Below are 19765 nucleotides of genomic sequence, written 5' to 3'. Positions count from 1 at the left end.
AAATGCTGGTTCTTTCTGACTCACTCCTACTTCCCACTGCAGCACATTCATGACAATACTGCCCGCCTGTGTCCTTAATGTGGAATTACACTTTGGGTTATGTGTTCTTTCTCTAAAATTTCTATTGTTTGGTCAATTTTCCTTTTGTACCTCAGATTGTTCTGCACCCTGCTCTCATTTACAGCCTCTGTTTCCTGGAATTAGGCAGATTTGTGCAGCTGGAAAACTTTATGATTGATTATTATTTTTCTGCTTAAACAATGTTGAACTCTTTGTATCGATACCTGAATGTCTTTTGCATTGGATGTGTTTTGCAGACAAGCCCAAGAATGATGCATGACATCAGTTCGTGTATAAATAAAAGATCACATAAAAAATGTATGTGTCGGATGTAGCCAGCATGACGTCATCTTTGCAGCCTGAGCGTTAGCATTGATGGCGTCGGCCATGTTGAATTTTTAAGCAGAAGCCTTACAGACAGCGCTCAGCTGCAGCTGCACATTATTTTAAACAAAATCCAAAAAGATGCATTATAAAATAAATTTGCTCTCTGAACAGCTGTTATGAAGAGAACTGTCCACAGAGGTTAAAACAGTTTGTTTATTCTGCTGTAGCCCTCAAGTGGCCATTATAGGAATTGCAGCTTTGGCTTCATTTTGCAGGTCTGAAGGTTGTTTGTTTCAGACCTGCAGAGAAAGAGTGTTTTCATCAGTGAACATACAATAGAGCTTGTAATTCCAAATTATTCACCCTTAAGACATCCTTCCTTCCTTTAATTTTTAATTGTTCTGACCTGTTTCTCTGGTTCACTCTAATGCAGCCGCTGAAGGAATGTGTCATCCTTGTTTTATTATAGTAGCAAAATCTTATCATCAAATCTTACAAACTCGGCACGCTGAAACTTTTTGGTGAAGATGAAAAACTCTCAGCACGAGTCCAGAAATCATTTTCCACTTCCTGCTGGAGACGGCGGGAACAATCAATTATTTCCTGAAAGTCACTTTGCTGTCGCCTGTAATTGAGGTGAGAGCAGCAACGAGGCTGGATGTGAGGTTAGAGTGTGGGTGGCATGACTCATTGTAGGTTTAAGCACAGAAGGAGCAGTGAGGAAGGAGGCTGGAGGCCAAGAACAATAATAAGAGTACTTCCGAACAGACTGCTTTCTTCTCGACAACAGCTGACGTCAAGAGCCAGACACCACAGATCCAACCTGCTCAGGGAACGCTAAACACTCACTGCAGACTTATTGTTGGCTTTATTTTAGTGGAAGTTTTTATCTCCCACTCTGTGACCTTTGGGTGGTAATGAGGAGCATTCACAACAAACATCAAAATGAATGGGGGGTCCCAAAATGTCCGAAATGTTTTTGACATCTTGGAGCTGAGGTGATAAAATTCCATCTTCCAGGTTGTTTTAAGAGGTTCTAGTAAAAAAGCTGTCGTACTTGTGGACTTCGCAACACAAAAAACAACTTTACAGTGTCCTCCATTTTTGTTTAAGGCCTGAAGTTTGTTTTGCACAATGTGCTGATTTGAGGTTTTATTTTGGCAGTTTTGGTGATAAATTGCATCTCTTTGTGATCTCTGTGGCCATTTTCTGTCTGTTTGTGGTATTAATTTTTGTATATTCCTCATACTTTGTTGTCTTATCTTGTTTCCCTTTCGTGAGTTGTCCTTGTATATTTTTCAGATCAGGTTCCCCAGTCCTGTTCCTGGATGGCCTGATCAGTAACCGATCTATGCTTTAGGTGTGCTTCCCGCTCTTCTGTCCCCACTTTCCTCTAATCCTGTTTCAGCTCCATTTGAGCAGAAATGCACCAATTAAATCAATTCTAGCTGACTTTGATCTGCTTCCTCCAAAACTGCGCAGAGATTTTAAAGCACACACACTCTGAAACACACACTTGAAGTTCTACTCCCTCAGCAGCAGGGGTCAACACACTCTCCGTCTCTCCTCCCTCCCTCCCTCCCTTGCCATCATCTAATCCTCTCTATACTGGGAGCTTCAGCTGAGAGTAAGAGCGAGATAAGAGACGTTTTTGTCCTCACTCTTCTCGCTCCATTTCTCCTCTCGCTACTGTTTTTTCCTTTTCTTTCTGAAATGGGATGTGGAAATTCCTCTCCAGCCAAACACATGACTAACAACAACAGCAGCAGCAACCGCAGCAGAGGTGAGGACACTGAAAAACTGAACATACTGTTAGTCATATGGAGCAGCTGGCAGGTTTAAGGTGTCTTATTTTGCTTTTAGAGTTACTAAAGGTGCTTTAGTAACTTTTTTATGTCCTGCAGGTGTTAGCGGTCCAGTCTGTAGAGTTTTTGACTTTGGAAGCTGTAGGAGGTGAAAGCAGAGTCCACGTCTGTCTGCTCAAAATCAATTAAAGTTTTCAGGGATTTCTGACACTCCTGGAAACGCTGGAAAGCAATTCATCTGTAAGGTTTCAGTTGCAGTTTGTGGTGTTTTGCTGTTTCAAAGTTCACTTGTGCTTTTACTTAACTATAATTAAAAGCAATCAGGATCGACTGATTGTACTTTTTTATTGTTATCATTTGGGTTGTTTCAAAATAATTTAGTGTGTGATTTTAGTCATTGTGCATGTCTTCAGGATGGTTTTGTGAGTAATTTTCTGTTAGTGTCTGATTTTTTTTATTATTATTATTTGTTTTCGGTCTCTTTCTGCTGATTCGTCTCCCATGTTGGTTGTTTTTAAGCGTCATGTGAGTCACTATCTGATGGACTGATATGTCTTTATGACTTACCTCATTTTCCATTTCATTTTGGGTTGGGGGTTTTTTTTTTTTTTCTTGTGCATTTTTTGAAACTCCTGGTTTGTTCTCTGAAGGGAGGGAGAATCATTTCCATTTGTTTATGTCTGTCTGTCTGTTTGTTAGAAGTCTAGCGTCTGTAGTTTTCAAGATATTATGTTCAGGTTTTATCTGATGATCAATACCAATAACAGCTCGAGCTGATTTAATTTTGGTGAAAATCTAGTCGAGGTCACACCAGATGTACAAATCTGTAACAACTGTATATTACCCACAATTTTTCAAAGATCGTCTTCAAACTTCACAACATTATACGAGGTCTTGGAGAACTTGAGTAGTTAAGTTGGCTAAGGACCTTGATTGTTAGTGCCCAAGGTCAAAGTTGACCTTGAAAAAAAGAATTCAAGAAACAATATCGAGTAATATATCATATTAAAGAGCATGGTGGGAGCCGTGCAACACACTTTTTCATTTTTTTAATAAGACATCCTATGATGTCATAGTGATGTCAAACTTTCACAAAGTCACACACTGCATGAATATAGATTAAAATCTCGAAGCCAGTTCTGCTCAGTCATCTGGGTAAAGATAATAAAAAATCTACCTTTTAAGTATATAGAGCTTCAAGGTCATAGGTCAATGGTCAGACATCAGTGTGGTTTTTAGAAAACAGGCTGATGTTGTCGTGAAACAGTTATGATATAACCTTTGTGGGGTGGGTAGGTGGGGGTGGGTTGGTGTTGTCTTTGAACTAATTTGTCTCCCCCTGGTTGTCCTGGGCCACTTTCAGGTGGATTTTAAAACTGCCTCATCCATTGAGTCATTTTTCTATTTTTTATTTTTTTTTGGGATCTTGTTGTGTCTCCTTTTTGTTGTTGGGCATATTTGATACTGATGCACATGTTATACAACAGTTTAATGTGAAATGCTTCACATTTTTATTCCCAATAAAATATTAGAATTATCTGAGGATTAAGTATGGGGACCTCATACCCTAAATTTTGAACATAAGAAAATTGGAAAGGAAAAAATAAGGTAATGGGGAAGGGAACAAGGAAAGAAAGAAAGGAAACATGGAATGACAGGAACAAGGAAGAAAAGGAAAAAGGAAGGAAACAAGGATTGCAAGAAGCAAATGAAGAAAAAGAAAAAAATAAAGGGAAGAAGGAAGGAAGGAAGGAAGGAAGGAAGGAAGGAAGGAAGGAAGGAAGGAAGGAAGGAAGAGAAGGATGGACGGAGAGAAATGAGAGGGAGAAACTTTTAATAATCAAGATTTAATGAGAAAAGTTTATAAAACATGACAGGAAGATGAATGTGTCAAAGTGTCAAAGATCATTTATCTGGTGAGGAAATTATTGGTGATTGTTGAGCTGTCACAGCTGTTTGGATCTGACTTTTGAAAAACAAATCATCAGTTTTTCCAATTTTACAAAGTGTTCACCACAAATACCCAAAGTAAAGTTTTCATGCCTGTCTACTTTCTCACCGTAGCTCTTTGCTCTAGATAAAACAAATACGGAATTTTCAGTGTGTGAAAATGTCAAAATTGGTTTTTTACAAAGTGATTGCAGTGAGCAGGAATGAATTTAACTCTCGATTGATCTCGTTTCTGTCACTGACTTCAGATCCTGCTGAGTTTTCATCAAAGCTGTGAGTAAAGTTTCAAACATATTTTCATCTTGAAACATGTCACTGTTGTTTGACCTTTCTCTCATGTTGTCTGTTAACGTAAATCAGCTGACTCTGTGTGTGCGTGTGTGTCGACAGATCAGTTGAGTCAGTGCCAGAAGATGACAAACGGAAGTCAGTCATTCATTTTTGGTTATAAAATCTTTTTATCTCATTCGTCACAGTCATCCAATATATGTCTAATGAGCTGATCTGTGCAGCTGACTCTGTGTGTGTGTGTGTGTGTGTGTGTGTGTGTGTGTGTGTGTGTGTGTGTGTGTGTGTGTGTGTGAGAGATCAGGAACTATGGAGGTGTGTACGTGGGGTTGCCTACAGACCTGAGCAGCATACCCCAAGTCCAGATTGGCTCACTCAGAGGTAACACATCCACGGTATCAGCTGATAGCAATTTCATTTTTCTATACTTATACAGCACCATTTCACATCAGCAGTGATCTCCAGACACTTTCATAAGGGGTAGATTCTGCAACATCAGATTGAGAACTCCAATGATCTCACCCATGAGCAGCACCTGGTGAAAGTGAGGAGGAAGGACTCTTTTTAAACTGGATAAAATTCATGTAGAGAACTCAGACTGTAGAACTAGTTTGTCTTTGCAGTTTAGCAACCTCAAGATATCCAGATCTAAGCTAACGTTTTCCCACGGGAATCTACTTTGGGACCTCTTTCATTTCCTATTTTTTGGATTTGAGTAAGGATGTTCAAGCAGAAAGACACCTCTAAGCTGATTCTCCCATTTATAGACATGTTTCATCTATCCCACAGCAATGTCACATTGCATTTCATTCATTTAAATTGGATTAACTTAAATGGTTTTCTACACCTGGATTTAGTTTCCAATGGTCTACAGCTGAAGTGCTTGCTAAATACAGTACTGTGCAAACGTTTTGAGCCACCCCTCATTTATTTGTTCTGATAGGAAAATGGGTGCAATTATTTATTTTATCGTCTGTATTCATTTCTGTATTCATTATTCCACCATACTCCAACACCAGTGGCTGATCACTGTTACACCTCTCTCCTGACCTCCTCTGTACATACTGATGACGATTAGAATCAAAACTTTCTGATTTGGGTTCATCTCTCCATCAGGTCTTAAATGGTTTCACATAGTCCTACACCTCTACAGTTTATTCTTCTGGTTTAAGGACAAACTGCACCCTTCTGATGAGGTATGCAAGTCTTCAGCTATCAGTTCTTTGGGAATCACCTAGTTGGTGTAAAAATATTATTTTATGTCTGTTAAATTGTGTTATCTTTGGCATTTTTTGTAAACTGAACTAAATAAATGAAAGGGAATGTGTCTCTGTAACAGGCTGCTAGTAACGAGGTGTCTAAAGATTGGTTTCTTGCTAAGTTGTCTCATGAGTTAGGTGGCTTTTTATGCTTAAATGATTAATAGGTCAGATTTCAGAGGCTTAACAAACAAAACAATTCCTCTGAAAATGTTCATGTACAAGAAGTGGACTGAAAATGAGAAAAAAAGAAGCCAATGTCCAAAGAAAAATTTTGAAAGAATTTTCCGCAGAAAACCTGGAGAACTACTGGTAAAGGGCACCTTCCAAGTCTGACTGCTTGGAAGGAATATATAAAGAAATGAGTGGTGGCTCAAGACTTTTGAACAGAACATAATGGAAGCTGTTTCAAAACCAGGCGTGTTCAAATCCAATAAACTGTTACATACAGGTGATCTAAACCAATTGAATATAATGACATAAATGATTACCAGACTAAGTCTGACCTCCTTTGACCTTGTATGAGTTTCTATGCTCTGCGTCCTGGTTTGTTTGCTGTGGGGTTATGATGGAGCTATTGTTCTGTTTTGAGTAGGAGCAAAGAAAATGAGTGCAATGCAAAGTCTGAACACATAAACAAGGAGGAACCACAGTGCCATAAACCTAATGTCTCTGCCCACATTATATCCCAAATATGATCAGAACTCATGACAAGTAAACAAGCACATCCTCAATTTCCTGTTGGATCTTCAGGGTCACGAGAGCCTGGGAGAGAGAGAACTCTGGGCACGCTGTGTGTTCGTTAGCGTTTTATTATTAATGTGTGTGTCTGTGTGTGTGTGTGTGCGATGTCAGCTCCGTATTATATAATGTAGTGATGCTACGAGTGCATTTAACATATTGTTTGAGTGTGTGTGGAAGTTAATTAATGAACTCATCCTCTGCTGCAGAGCCTCCGAGAGACTCGCTGTCCCTCAGGAAACCGCTGTGGGGGGACTGACTCTGGTTTTAATGAAGAGCCAAGCCTGTGCATGCTTCACTGTGTGAGTGACGACCTCCCCTGGTTCCTCTCCACAGTCTCGTTAATGAGAGCTGAGATGTTACATCAGTGGTAAAAGGGCCAGTGTGTCTTTGCATTGTACAATTTTTCCATCATGCACCATTAAAGAGTGACGTGGATCCTCAATTCAAGGCTCGGGCAGTATGATGATACATTAGGGTATTTAAAACATTTTAACGCAGCCAAAAAACAGATATGGACACAGTGTTATGCACTGTAGTGCATGAAAACACCATCAGAGGGCAGTAACACCGCAGCTGAGCTCAGTGCTGTGAAAGACTTGTGAACAAAGTATAAGAGGTGAACTGTTCAAGAGTAATCCAGGTTTAATAAAGTGTTAAAAAAAATATTTTAAAAAAACAACAACATATATAATAGGGATGGGTACCGGTATCCGGTTCTGACATAAACGGTAGTAACCAGACCGAAAAGCAGCGCACATTCTGGTGCTTTATTTCGGTGCTTTTTTTTCCTGAGATGTCATACACTTTGGATTCTAGCCAATCATTTTACGTTTCCGAGGATAGTAGGCGGGGCCAGGTACGTATGTTCTTTTAGAGCAGAGCTACAGATTAAAAATGTCCAAGGCGAAGCGGTCAAAAGTCTGGCTGTACTTCACAGCAAAATATGCAAACTCAGCAGCAACAAGTGCTTTAAGCTGATACTGTGATACTGTCAAAGGAGGTAACACCTCAAATCCGATGAAACACCTGGCGACGCATAGCGTTTTTTTTAAAAGCCGAGAAATGCGCCGTATTTGATAGCTTGCTGCAAGACCTCACACCGAGCACATCTACTGGGGTGTGGTGCCCCCGACCGGCGTTAGCAACATCCCCCAAAAACCCGAAAAGTAGAGTCCTGGCCCCTAGCCCTGCTAGTGTAGCAGAAATGATGAGGATGATGATGGCAGCAGCAGCCGTTCTTCTCTGCGTGAGTAGCTTAATGTTGTTCGTGTGTAATTTATGTTGAGTAGGCTAACCACGTTATTACATTAATGCATGTAAGGTGAACTAGCAAACATCATCATAGCTACATGCGGCTGTCTTCTTGTTTGATGGCAGATACTCCCTTCACCCTGGCCAAAAAGGCTAAAATGACCAAAGAAAAAGTGGGAAACGGCTAAACATGAGAGGTTTTTGGATAAAGTTTGTGTTTTTTTCCATTGTTTAAGCACTGCTTCCAGCCAAGAGTGATACTATATATGCCCCATAACTGCAGAAAAGTCTAACATTGTTATCTTTTTACAAAAAAAACAGCTAAACATGAGAGGGTTTTGGACCAATTTTGTGTTCTCCATTCTGTAAGCACCGGTTTAAGCACCGTTTCAAAAGTACCAGTTTGGCACCGGTATCGGATAAAACCTAAGCGATACCCATCCCTAATATATAAAATATAGAAAAACTATTTTTTTGTTTTTTATACTTTATACTGTATGTGTAAGATATAAAAATAAAATGACACCAGTAAAGACCTGAAAAGTATGGAAAAACACACTTTGAAATATAAAGACATGGCAAAAAGGTGCAAAAATGGCAAACAGACTAAAATAGGAAAGAAAATACCAGTAATGACCTTTAGGTCACACTGACATCCAAACTAAGAGCTCTGTATAGATTGAATGCTGCCCATCGAAGCCTATTTCAGTCTGTGCTTCTCTGTGAACTGATAGGTACAGAGGAAGAATGACACAGCGTGAGAGAGTTTGTCGAGTGAGGAAAAAGAAACCCTGCAGGCGTTCATCAGCTCCTCTGTGTTGTCATCAGGAACCCACCGAGTCTCCACTGAGCAGCAGCAGCACCCAGCAGAGCCAATTTCATCTCTCAGCGTCCCCTCAGAGGCTTGAATGGGATCAACTCCACCTGATTCAGCTGACTGCGGCGACCCTGACAAACTGGTTAGAGAGTCCGGACGTAGATTTGGACCTGGACATTCAAATTGGTCACAGTTTGCTGCTCAGGCGATGTAACGCTGCAGGCTTTTTATTCCAGGCAGATGCACCAGTGGGAGCTCAGCATTTGGCCTCATTGGAGTGATTGGTAGCTGCCATCTGTCCCTATTACTTTTGTTCAGTTTTTGTGAATATTATGGCATAGTTCCTCTTGTCATTGAAAAATTAAGTCATTAGGTATGCTTTATATGTTTTTGTATTGTCAGCCAATGGCTTTACGATTTTTGAATGATTCACGTGAGATTAAACTGCTCACAGAACACGATATGCAGCTTACAGCTCAGTCACATTAGAGGAAAAAGGATGGCAACCTTCTGGCAGATAGGGAAATTTGTTAGTTGAATTGTTTGTTGCAAACTAAAAGACTACCCATAAGTTAAGCATACAACACTCTCAACCTTTGGGCAATTACATTTGATTCCAATGCAATTGCACAGGTAGCCTTGTGGGATGGAACCTGTCGGCAAACATCTTGATGTATGCTCAATCATCCAGGTAAGTAAATCCCCAAAAGTTGATTTTGTTTATCTGGATGTAGCGTTTTCAGTGGGAGAAACGTTTCATTACCCATCCAAGTGAGTTCTTCAGTCTCAGCTGACTGCAGGTTTCCCCAACCTTATAAACAGTATGGTACTCATGGCCATTGATCAGTGGTCTTCAATCGTGATTTTTGATCAGTGGTTGTTGTCATGAGAATTTGCATATTAATGATTGACGAAGTGACCTCACAGCCCATTGTTACTTCAGTGGTGCTAGTTTCAGTCATTATGCAAATGTATTGTCTATAAGGTTGGAGAAACCTGCAGTCAGTCACTTGGATGAGTGACGAAACGTTTCTCCCACTGAAAACGCTATGTCCAGATGAACAGAATCAACTTTTGGCGACTGTCTACAAACAGTTGCAGTTTGACTCAGACTGTCTGCAGTTGCTCTTGGATTGATTGGCGAAGGTTTGCAAATAATTTGACCGATTGCCAATACAATGCTATCATTCAGTCATTTTGCACCACTTAGTGCAATTCATCTGCAATGCATCTCAAAGCAGCACAGGACTCAGCTGGTTGCAGAATGGTTATGTTCCTAATACCAGGTGGCTCAGCGCCTGTTTCATTCTGCTGTTAAATTGCTGTCCTGCAGCAACTACGTCACTATTTGTGGAAGATTTTCTGTTTGAAGTCTATGAAGTGCCTGTGTGTGTGTGTGTGTGTGTGTGTGTGTGTGTGTGTGTGTGTGTGTGTGAGTGTGTGTGTGTTACAGTTAACTGCCTTATCAGCACAGACTGCATGTAATTGCCAACTTCAGCAACTTCAGCCCATCTTATTTTCATGATTTCATTTTAAAGTTCACTGCACACGGCCACAGTAATGCTGGCCTTGCTGTGGACTCCAACCAAACTTTGGCATACTATGACGTAAATGTTGCCTTCTCCAGTTGTTGTAACCACAGATGTAAACTATAAAGAATGGGCGTGGCTCCCCAGGAACAAGAAGTGGAATAAACCTGCATTCTTTCTTATGGCCAGCAGGGGGCAACCCATCTTGTAGGGGAAAATGAAGTTTAGGGGAAATTGCTCCACTTCACACTTCCTTTATGACCTGCTGATGATTTTATGGTCTCAGGTGCAAACCTAAAGTTTGACTGAATAAAACATGATGCTCATTTTATATAGGTTTTGATCCACTTGGGGTAAAAATGGTGCAGTCTACGACCTGTGAGTAAGAAGTTGCTGTCTATCTTACATGAATAATACCTTAGTTACCTAAAAACCATACTATACAAGTTCAAGGAAATTCCCTGGAATTTATACGCCTCCTCAGAGTATTCACACATAAATTAAACTGAACAGGAAACCTGCCGTCATCCAGCTTCAGTGGTGCCGGTGTTGTGCCAAAAAATGATTGCCTGCCAAAAACTGATTTCCAATGTTTGCGTGTTTTTTAAAAAAAAATTTTTTATGTGTAATATCGTTATGTATGTTGCTAAATAGACTTTGGTGAACAGGTATTACAAAGGGGTTATATATAAAATTTTTAAAAATTACCTGTTTCTCAAGTATCTTTGTGACTGTGTTATTGCACTTACATTATAATCAATCAGCTCCCTTTTGTCCACTTAAAATATATTTACAGAACTTTTTTCACATTTGTTGCAATTTCAGCTGTCCTCTTGGCCAGATTACTCTTAAAAGAGACATTTTTAAAGTCAACAATATTTTTTTAACTGCATACATAAAGGATACATAAAAGTCACTGCCAAAAAGTGATTGCGGCTTCTACCTTGTTACAGGAATGTTGTTTGTTGCTCAAGATAACGTGATATCATTCATGAGGGATACATTTGACATATGTTTCACATATTATACACCAACAAGTTATTTATAGCAGTTTAAATACAAGCAATCAGTTTTTGGCAAATACCGGAAATCAGTTTTTGGCAGACAATCACTTTTTGGCACAACACCGGCTCTCTCCTTCTCCTCAAAGTTTCAGTGGACGACATCTTGATCCACATTCGGCAGTTATATTTTGATTTTCTAAAGCAGCTCTTCCAGCTTCTAAAATGTGAAAATCTGCCACAAATCTTTGATGTTGGGCAAAGTGTGGTGGTAGTCGTGATGAAAAAATTTCTGGCATTCACTGTAAACCTTATGAACTGCATTCATTTATGGTGTTAATTACCTTTGAGTTTTAGATCAACTGTAAAAAGCTTTTTTGTTTCTGTCTGTAAATAAATCAGACGACCATGTGTCTAAAGCCATCAGGAGAAAACCAGCAGTTAAGTTCACTTTTAACCCTCCATGTTATATGTTAGAAGCACGATACAGACAATAACTGTCCGACTGTCGCTCTGACAGTCGATAATTATTTTTTCTGAGTTCCAAGTAGATTTTATGAAGCATGTAATTTTCGAAGGACAAAAGCTTCAGGTAAGTTGGTTCCTTTCCTTTATTTCCACTGTGGCTTCTGGAGAAACAGAGGAAAACTCCAGGGCTGGAAAGATAAGGGAGTTAATCTGATCCATGTATGTGTTTGGACCATGGAAAGAAGCCAGAGTACTTGGAGATATCATCCAGATAATAGGTGGAGCACAACTCCACACATCAGGACAAAGGCTGGATTCAAACTCCAGCAGCGGTACTCAGCACTGTGCAAAAGTGCTGAAACGTAGAAAAAAAAGCACTTGAACACACTGAGTGAATAAGGCTGGTAGCAAAAAAGTCCTTTGAGTGAGAGTCCTCACTTGGTTACCTGCTAAATTAGCCTAGAAACTAGAATTATTGGTCAGACAGTTGCATTAAAAATCCTTCAACAGTACCAAAAAGGTGCAGACGTCCAGTTCTGGGACTTCAGTAAGCTGAAGTGAAGCTGAGCAGATAGCTAGCAGCTGTTTCACATGCAGCTGGAAAAACCTGGTTTAAAGCTAAATGATTCCAACTCAGTTTCTATAGAGTAAAGATTTGCTTTATTATTGTTATACAGAATATATTTGTAGTTTTGGAATTTTTGATGATGTCATCATGGATAGTAAAAATGATTCAGTTTGAGCTGCAGTGTATTACACAACCACAGCTTTGGTCGAGCTGTTCTTTCACTTATTTTAGGAATTATTGGGAAAAAAAACTCGCAATGTCTGGCATTCTTACTTTTTCCCATCAAACACAACATTTGCCTCTGTCAGTGCGCCCCAGGGTTACAATGTAGCTTTCCATCACCGGTGTGTGAATGTGTGTGTGAATGGGTGGATGACTGGATGTGTAAAGCGCTTTGGAGTCTTTAGGGACGAGTAAAGCGCTATATAAATACAGGCCATTTACCATTTTGATTTGAATAATCAGCCATAACACCTGAATTAAAAATAAATATTTTATTTGTTTCTGGAACAAAACTTTAGCTTTAATGCAAACATTCCCCTCCTGTTGTCAGCAGCTGAAGCAGAACAAACCACAAACTGCCAGCAGAGAGGGAACGAGTGTCAGCTGTGACCTGCACAGGTGCAAGAATCCACCAATAGGCTTAAAGTGCGCAGGAACGAGTGTGTGGTTTAACAAACTGAAGTCTGTGGGGTTTGGAGGCCAACACTGACGCTGGAGGAGAGGACGTTTCAGCTCAGCCTGCAGAAGGAATGTGACAGCTTAAGGGTCTAAGTGAGAACGACAGGTCTGAAGAAAATTACGTTAAAGTTTGGTCTATTTATGCTCTCTAATTAGGCTGAGAAACTCTTCATGCTGGAAGCAGGTACTGAATGCATGTTAACCTCTCCTCCTGCCCCAGTGTGCTAGTGGGGGATCTCAGAGCTGGAGGTTCGTCACTAAAACGGAGGTAGCTGTGTGGTTTGCTTGTTTTGGCCTCGTCCGGCTGCTTTTTAAGGCTTTACTTTTCTAGTTTGCACAGTTTTTTTAGGAGCTCCCCATTAATGTTCGGTCCTGTAGTCCAGAGCCCTGATGTCCTCTCCTGCAGCCAGCTTCCTGTACAACTGAGACAGCTCATCACGCCGCGGCACCTTCGACTCCGGCGTGCAGGGAATATCAAAGTCTGACAACTGCTGAGACTCCGATTGGATGATTCCATCATCCCCCTCCTCCCTCTGCTTCTGCCCATCCAGCTCTGGTTGGATGATCAGGGTGTCGGGTAAACACGAGTCCATGTTCTGAGAGGAATGATTGGACTGCGAGCCGGACAGTGTCAGGCTGAAGCCATCGGGGGCAGTTTCTTCGTCGCTGAACAGATCGGGTGTCTGCGAGCCCGTCATCTCAGAGCAGCAGGACTGTGGTTGGCTCCTGAGGCTGTTCTGGCTGTCGGTCAGAGTCTCGGTGGTGAAGAAGTCCTCCCACCTCGGAGGCTGAGATGAAATGTCCTCCGGCTGTCCGGCTCCAACCTTTTCCTCGTCACCTTGCTGCTCCTCCTCCTCCTCCTCCTCCTCCTCCTCGCCGTTGGACTCAGTGCAGTCGACGTAGTTATGAGCAGCAGGCTGGGCATCGGTAATGGTCAGCGGTAAAGACTCCTCCACACACACAGGGAGTGCTGTTGTTTCGAGAGTTCCCTCTACTTATAGAACAAAAGAAACAAAATCAAACAAACAGTAACAGTGAAGTACTCAGGGCAAAAAAATACTGCAACATGACATCACTTCCTGTCGTGACATTCATATCCTACAGCGCTCAGGAAAATTAAAGGGCCTACTCGATCATCTCAGCTGAACTTCCTCAGACCCCGTGAATCCATTTCAGCTGCTTTGGTGCAAATCAAAGTGACAGCAAGTAACTTGCAGACTTACCTTTTTGTACTCCCAACTTCTTCCTCACTGGTGCCACATCGAGCCCATCAAACAGCTCATCATCGCTCTCTGAGTCTGAACACACAAACACACATCAGCCTTGTTTTAATGACTGGTCTATCTTATTGAAGCAACACAACACATTCCTGCCTGTTGTTCAAACGCTTATAAAAGCGTCGCCTCCTGTGTTTGTGTGAAGAAGCTGAATGAAGGGCAATGCGTGAGAGGCAAACACTGGGCCAAGCAGTGATCTGTAAACAAGCGTGTGGCGGCAGGCCCGCGTGCTGTTATGGAGAGCACCTGTCATTACGAGTGTGTTTGTGTTACCACAAGTAGGTCGCTGCACCCTGCTGCGTTTGAGGACTCCCAGAGGTTTGTAAACAAACGCCGCCTCATCAGACTGCTTCCTGCACATCAGCTTCAACCTGATCAGACATGCAGAAATGGCGTCGTGTTAAACTGTTAGATTATTGAATAAAGACAGCAGTAAAACCTTTTAAAGTTACCACAAGTTACATTTGATTATAAATCAAGTAAAAGTAAGTTTAGACTTTTACATTTGTACAATTAAAATGAAGTCGACTCACATCTGTGTGACTTCAGTCAGTGTTCGACCAATGGGGATGACACTGGGGTAGATGTTCACCGGCTGGAGGTATGACAGGAAGTCCTTAATCTGAAAATCAGGAGAAGCATAGCAACAGAAACAACATGAAGTCCTTTTAAAGTGGACTACTCTTCCAGCTTTGACTCTGATACAGCAGCTTTGCATGATTCACAGTTCAAAATAATTCTTACTGATATCATAGTAGTTCTTAGTGCAGTCTTCTTCTGATTGGCTGCCCCTCATAAACAAAAGGTTTGAACAGCAAATGGGTGGGGCTTTGGTTTCATTGTCCAAACAGAAATAAACATGGCCTCAAACATCAGCACTGATGCGACACAAGTATATATCTACTCATCATGGGCAAGGAATATTGAGATAATTTGGGGTTTTTAATTCTCCGAACTGTTTTCCGAACCAGAATGGAGTGATTGTTTAGCACACATCTTTAATGACTTCAAACAAGAAGGTCCAAATACAATACTGTGTGAGTGGAAGTGCGTTTACCTCGGAGTAGGAGGAGTGGAAGCTAAAACAGGCTCGGTATGAACTGCCTCCTGTCCTGCATAAACACACAAAAATACATTTGGAGCACAAAACCAGACTTTATTTCTAGTGAGTGCATGACGCTGGAGCTGTTCTTACTTTATTATGACGCTGGTCTTCTTGGTTCTTTCTCCAAACCACATCGTGGACGGTTTGATGCTGATGATGCGAAGAGGCGTCCCATCAGCAGCCGTGCATCCACACGGCAGCCGATTTCCTTGGAAAAACTCTTCATCCTACAAACAAAAATCCCAGATAAAAACGTAGTGTCGCAGGAACAGAAAGAATGAAAGAAGAAAAGATTTAGGTTTTGTATCAGAAGTGGAAATGGTTCATTATCATAAACGCAGAACTACCACAAAGTTGTTTTTCAGAAATATTGAGGTTCAGGAAAACAAATCTAAACTTCTGAAGTAAAGGAACCACGAATTTGTTTGTGAGAGACTAAAACGGGACCTTTGGGTGTCGACAAGCGTGTATCTGAGTCCTGCGGTCGGTTGTCACGTAGCTTAGGATCTCCGGCATCTTCTTGAACATCGCCAGAGTGTTGACGTGGATCTGCAGGAAAAACAGTGCACTTCATGTTACAGTGATGATTATGAGGTTAATATTTCCATCCATGCATCAGTTTCTCCCCATATTTGATGTCTGTGGTTTACCAGCTACTGAAGTTTTACCCACCATGCCTCTAAACTTTTCATTAATAAATACTCAATGTAGCTTCCATAAGTGTGTTTTAACATGTTTTATTTTATTTTATTTTATCTTATTTTTTATTTTACTTTGCTTATGCTATTTGTATATGTACAGCACTTTGTGAACCCTTGTTTTATGTGAAAGTGCTTTATAAATAACGCTGGTATGGTATGGTATGGTATGGTATGGTATGGTATGGTATGGTATGGTATGGTATGGTGATGAAGGAAAGAAGGCTGACAAAAGAGACCTGTGTGTTGAACTCCTCTCCCAGGTTGATAAACAGGTACTCGTATCCATACGCAGCTTTACAGTTGAGCCACACAACGTGATGAGGACTCTGACTGATCCAGTTTCCAACCAACTCAGAGATTCCGGATAAACAGACCTCCTACGAACAAACAAACGAACACGCACACACACCCACACACACACACAGGCTCAAATACCGATTAAAATCATAGAAAACTGACTGCTTCTAATTCATCATAATCATCCTGAGTTATAACACAAGTTATAACAAACAAGATTTTTTAATGGAGGAAATGTCAGTGAGGTTATGACTTATTTACAATAAAAGGTTCATGTACTAAATATTAAGTTTGAGCGAGGTGTACTTAATGAACTGGCACTTGTCCCTGTGTGTTAACTGTATATCTCAGCAGTGACTGAAAACCAGCACGTACCCGCGATGGGATCTGGTAGAAGCGCGGGTCATAGAAGGTGGAGTCCAGATAGATGCTCTGAATGTCTTTGACCCTGTGAAGCGCGACACAGCGGCGTGAACTTAGTGCTCCAAAACAATCCGCATCTGAAGCTTACGTGAGCTGTCCAATCACAGTTCAGGAAGAAAACGCATTCCAGACACAGCGAATCAGAGAAACTCAGGATGAAACGAGGATGATGGCGATGTTTGGTGACTGACCTGCTGCCCGAGTGTAGGTGCTCCATTCTGGACACGTCTCCGACAGGCAACCTGAAGTCTCCTGTATACAACACGTTTCCATGGGAACCCTCAAACAGGAACCTGCGATACAAACAAACTACCAATTTGTTTGGTCTCCGATTTTCTCACCTGATCATGTGACCCCTTTAAAGTGTACACAGAACGCATTTTTGAATTCCTCGAAGTCACAGATGTTAAAGAGTGAAGTTTATTTAGCCGATTATGGAAAAATTAACAAAAACGGGAGCTTCAGACTGAGCAGGTGGGAGGGGAGGTGAAACCGAATTGTTTGTAGAAGAGATGTGTTTAAGTTCTCCTGGGTCTCCTAGTGTTTGTTATACTCTGTAACAAACCCACAAGGTTACATACTTTCTCTGTCAGTGCGCCCCAGGGTGGCTGTGGCTACAATGTAGCTTGCCATCACCAGTGTGTGAGTGTGTGTGTGAATGGGTGGATGACTGGTTGTGTAAAGCGCTATACAAATACAGGCCATTTACCATTTGACCCTGAAGTCACCTTATATCATATATTTCCTGACCAGCTGTAACAAAACCTCAATAAGTAAAAGATCAGAAGATCTAAACAATAGATTTCTCTGTGTGAGTTGTGTTCTGAGTTGTGATTAAAGTTTTGGGTGTTTTGTAAAGGATCCGCATGAAGCTTGGGAAAAGTGAAATCCTCCAAACATACAAATGTTGGTGGAAAATTAAACTCACATGACGGAGCCGGGACAGTGACCTGCTGGAAGCAACGTCACCACGACCTCTTCTTTCTGTCAGGGTTAAAAACAAACTCACACATATGGATGACAGGTTGCATCTACAGCTACATGTCTGACTTTTAGTAGTTTCAAATTCGACACAGAGCCAGACTGAAACCGATGAGCACCCAGTACCTCTCCTGATGCTTCGTCCACGAGAGAAATCTGAGTCGGGCTCTCGAGCTCAAGAGGAACCTGAACAGATGATTTAACAGGAGAGATAACTCACGTTATATATCTTCTGTTTAAATATTTAAAAAACAATCTGATAAAAGCAGAGATGTGTACTCACGATGTATTCCTCCCAAAAAGCGTACTTTGGATTGTTCAGCAGCAGCTCTTTGGTTACAAAGGAGCAGTAAAGCCTCACAGTGCGACTGCAAACAACAAACTTATATTCAGCCCTGAGTTACACGCTCATTAAAGCAGTGTTAGGTTTTAATTTCACAGCAGGAACAATTCATCTTTCCGATCAACCATGGGGCTGCTTGATGCCCATAACGCCCACAACAAGCAGCTGAACTGCACCCTGTGTGACATAGTAACGTTTCACAGTAAGTTTAAAAGATGGTAAATTAGTGCAGAAAGGTCACAATTGTAATTCTTCACCCGAAGTCTGAGACAAATCTCAACTTTGACTCCAATATCTGAGCATCACTGGATTAAATATCAGTTTAACAGCACCCAGGCTTCACCTGAACTGCAGCTTCCTCTTCAGCAGAGGTCCTTTCAGCCCTTTCATGTGATCTGTTCAGTGAAACAGAGAGGACACCCGCCATCAGGAGGCCACACATGTAATATGGACCGTTTCTAACAACTGTGCAGGTGCCAGGCTCACCTTTGTGACAGTGGGAGAGGAAATATGCCCGGGCATGTAGGTTCTCCCTGTCGAACCGGTCCAGAGAGATGGTGGGGTACTCCTTCATCCGACCCGCAAACGAACTCATCTTCACCGCGACTATTTTATTTCAGTTTCCTGTTAATTGTTCATGCGTACTTAACTTAACGAAACCAACATATTTTTATTCCCAACACCGGTTTGTTTGTTTGTCCCGCCCACGGAACTGAGCTCCCCTTCTTCGCTTTATTTTTAAGACCATTTAGCCAGTACTACCGCCACCCAGTGTCAACACGAAGTCCTATATTCCTGTCGAGCTAGCGAACTCTTATCCTGTGGTATTTCATCAGAGTGAGTTTAAGATGTTCCAGTTTCTCATTTAACATTAATATAATTTTTCAGCCACCATCCCAGACTCTCTTTTCTTAATATTATTATCACCAGTGAGATGGCATGTCGTTTGTGGCCATCTAATGAAACTTTGTGACCGCTGCCCTCCAACGTAGAAGAAGAAAATTCATGGTTACCAGGTAACCAACAAGCGCAGGGTCCGTCCAAAAGTCGTCTACAGATCTTTTACTTCAAATAAAACGTTTTGGTATCTGTCGCGCGTCTGTTGGCAGAACTCCATTTAAAAAAGCCAAATTATAACATTTTTCTAAATGCAAATGAATTATATATTCTTATTTACTTGTTGTTGTTTTTTGTCTCGATCTTTCAGCATGGCTTACATATGGACATTAATATTTCTGACGTTTTTTCTCAGAATTCTCCAAAACAATGTGGCCACTTTTTTCCCCGGTGGCCTAATCCTCTTCCGTACTTACATGTAATACAAAAAGAAAAATGTAATAGTTTGGGGGGCTATCCCAGCTACGACCGAGAGGCAAAGGGTTTTAAATTATTTAAAATATTTTTAAAATAAAATGGAGCTTTTGGGATTATTTCAATGCCGATTACCGGAGGAACAGAATGATACGTTTACCATCTTCTGTAGTATCTAAGGTGCTACTTTTTAATAAAATCTAAAATGAACTAAAATGATATTTAACCACTTTGTTAAGCCGATACCAGTTTTCAAGAAAGTCCAACAGAATATTTTTTATAGCATTATTATAAATAAATACATACATACACACTTACATAAATAATACAAACTTAAATTTACAAAATACAGTATTTAAAATCCTGCTTGTAGATATTAAATCGACATCACTTACTTCCAGCAAAATCCGATAACTAGCGGGGAGATCTGTTTTGTTTACATCAGGCTGGAGCCTTACTGTGACCTGTCGTGTTCACTGATAACTGAGCCAAAGTCCATGTGCAGAGCGGAAGGACGCTGACTGCAAATCTGGAAAAACGGAGCACCAAAGAATACAGATTAGATATTTTAGTATTTTA

The 19765-nt window shown here is 41.0% G+C and overlaps 2 protein-coding genes across 3 annotated transcripts; one reads left to right on the top strand and one right to left on the bottom strand.

Annotated features, from left to right (window-relative positions):
• The first annotated feature begins 2013 nt into the window (after positions 1-2013).
• Positions 2014-5668, top strand: LOC102204028 (overexpressed in colon carcinoma 1 protein-like). The gene is made up of 5 exons (XM_013913175.1): positions 2014-2170; positions 4391-4415; positions 4533-4568; positions 4735-4811; positions 5547-5668. Exons 1-5 carry the CDS (start codon positions 2101-2103, stop codon positions 5666-5668), a joined length of 330 nt encoding a protein of 109 aa, XP_013768629.1. The 5' UTR covers positions 2014-2100.
• Positions 5669-12546: 6878 nt separating this feature from the next.
• Positions 12547-18909, bottom strand: dclre1c (DNA cross-link repair 1C, PSO2 homolog (S. cerevisiae)). 2 transcript variants are annotated; one of them, XM_005742285.1, is made up of 15 exons: positions 18362-18909; positions 18219-18270; positions 17816-17900; positions 17659-17718; positions 17480-17535; positions 16743-16844; positions 16504-16576; positions 16068-16208; positions 15578-15679; positions 15221-15357; positions 15083-15137; positions 14559-14647; positions 14299-14396; positions 13972-14046; positions 12547-13739 (listed from the first exon to the last, which is right to left on the bottom strand). In XM_005742285.1, the coding sequence occupies exons 1-15, from the start codon at positions 18468-18470 to the stop codon at positions 13108-13110; spliced, it is 1866 nt and encodes a 621-aa protein (XP_005742342.1). In that variant the 5' UTR covers positions 18471-18909; the 3' UTR covers positions 12547-13107. The 2 variants fall into 2 exon arrangements, with proteins under 2 accessions (XP_005742342.1, XP_005742341.1); XM_005742284.1 differs by having other exon boundaries at positions 12547-13742; positions 18362-18908.
• Positions 18910-19765: the final 856 nt, after the last annotated feature.

Source organism: Pundamilia nyererei, unplaced genomic scaffold (genome assembly GCF_000239375.1).
Source record: "Pundamilia nyererei isolate P.nyererei 1_Seehausen unplaced genomic scaffold, PunNye1.0 scaffold00119, whole genome shotgun sequence".
NCBI lineage: Eukaryota > Metazoa > Chordata > Actinopteri > Cichliformes > Cichlidae > Pundamilia > Pundamilia nyererei.
The sequence above is the reverse complement of the archived record's forward strand: the minus strand, read 5'-3'. Positions and strand labels throughout refer to the sequence as shown.

Coding starts and splice junctions, on each gene's coding strand:
- LOC102204028 (XM_013913175.1), top strand. CDS start 2,101: ATGGGATGTGGAAATTCCTCTCCAGCCAAACACATGACTAACAACAAC. Junction 4,416..4,532: donor GCTGAGTTTTCATCAAAGCT/GTGAGTAAAGTT, acceptor GTGTGTCGACAG/ATCAGTTGAGTCAGTGCCAG. Junction 4,569..4,734: donor CCAGAAGATGACAAACGGAA/GTCAGTCATTCA, acceptor GTGAGAGATCAG/GAACTATGGAGGTGTGTACG.
- dclre1c (XM_005742284.1), bottom strand. CDS start 18,470: ATGAGTTCGTTTGCGGGTCGGATGAAGGAGTACCCCACCATCTCTCTG. Junction 17,901..18,218: donor AAGAGGAAGCTGCAGTTCAG/GTGAAGCCTGGG, acceptor TGTTGTTTGCAG/TCGCACTGTGAGGCTTTACT. Junction 16,845..17,479: donor CACTGTCCCGGCTCCGTCAT/GTGAGTTTAATT, acceptor TTTGTATCGCAG/GTTCCTGTTTGAGGGTTCCC.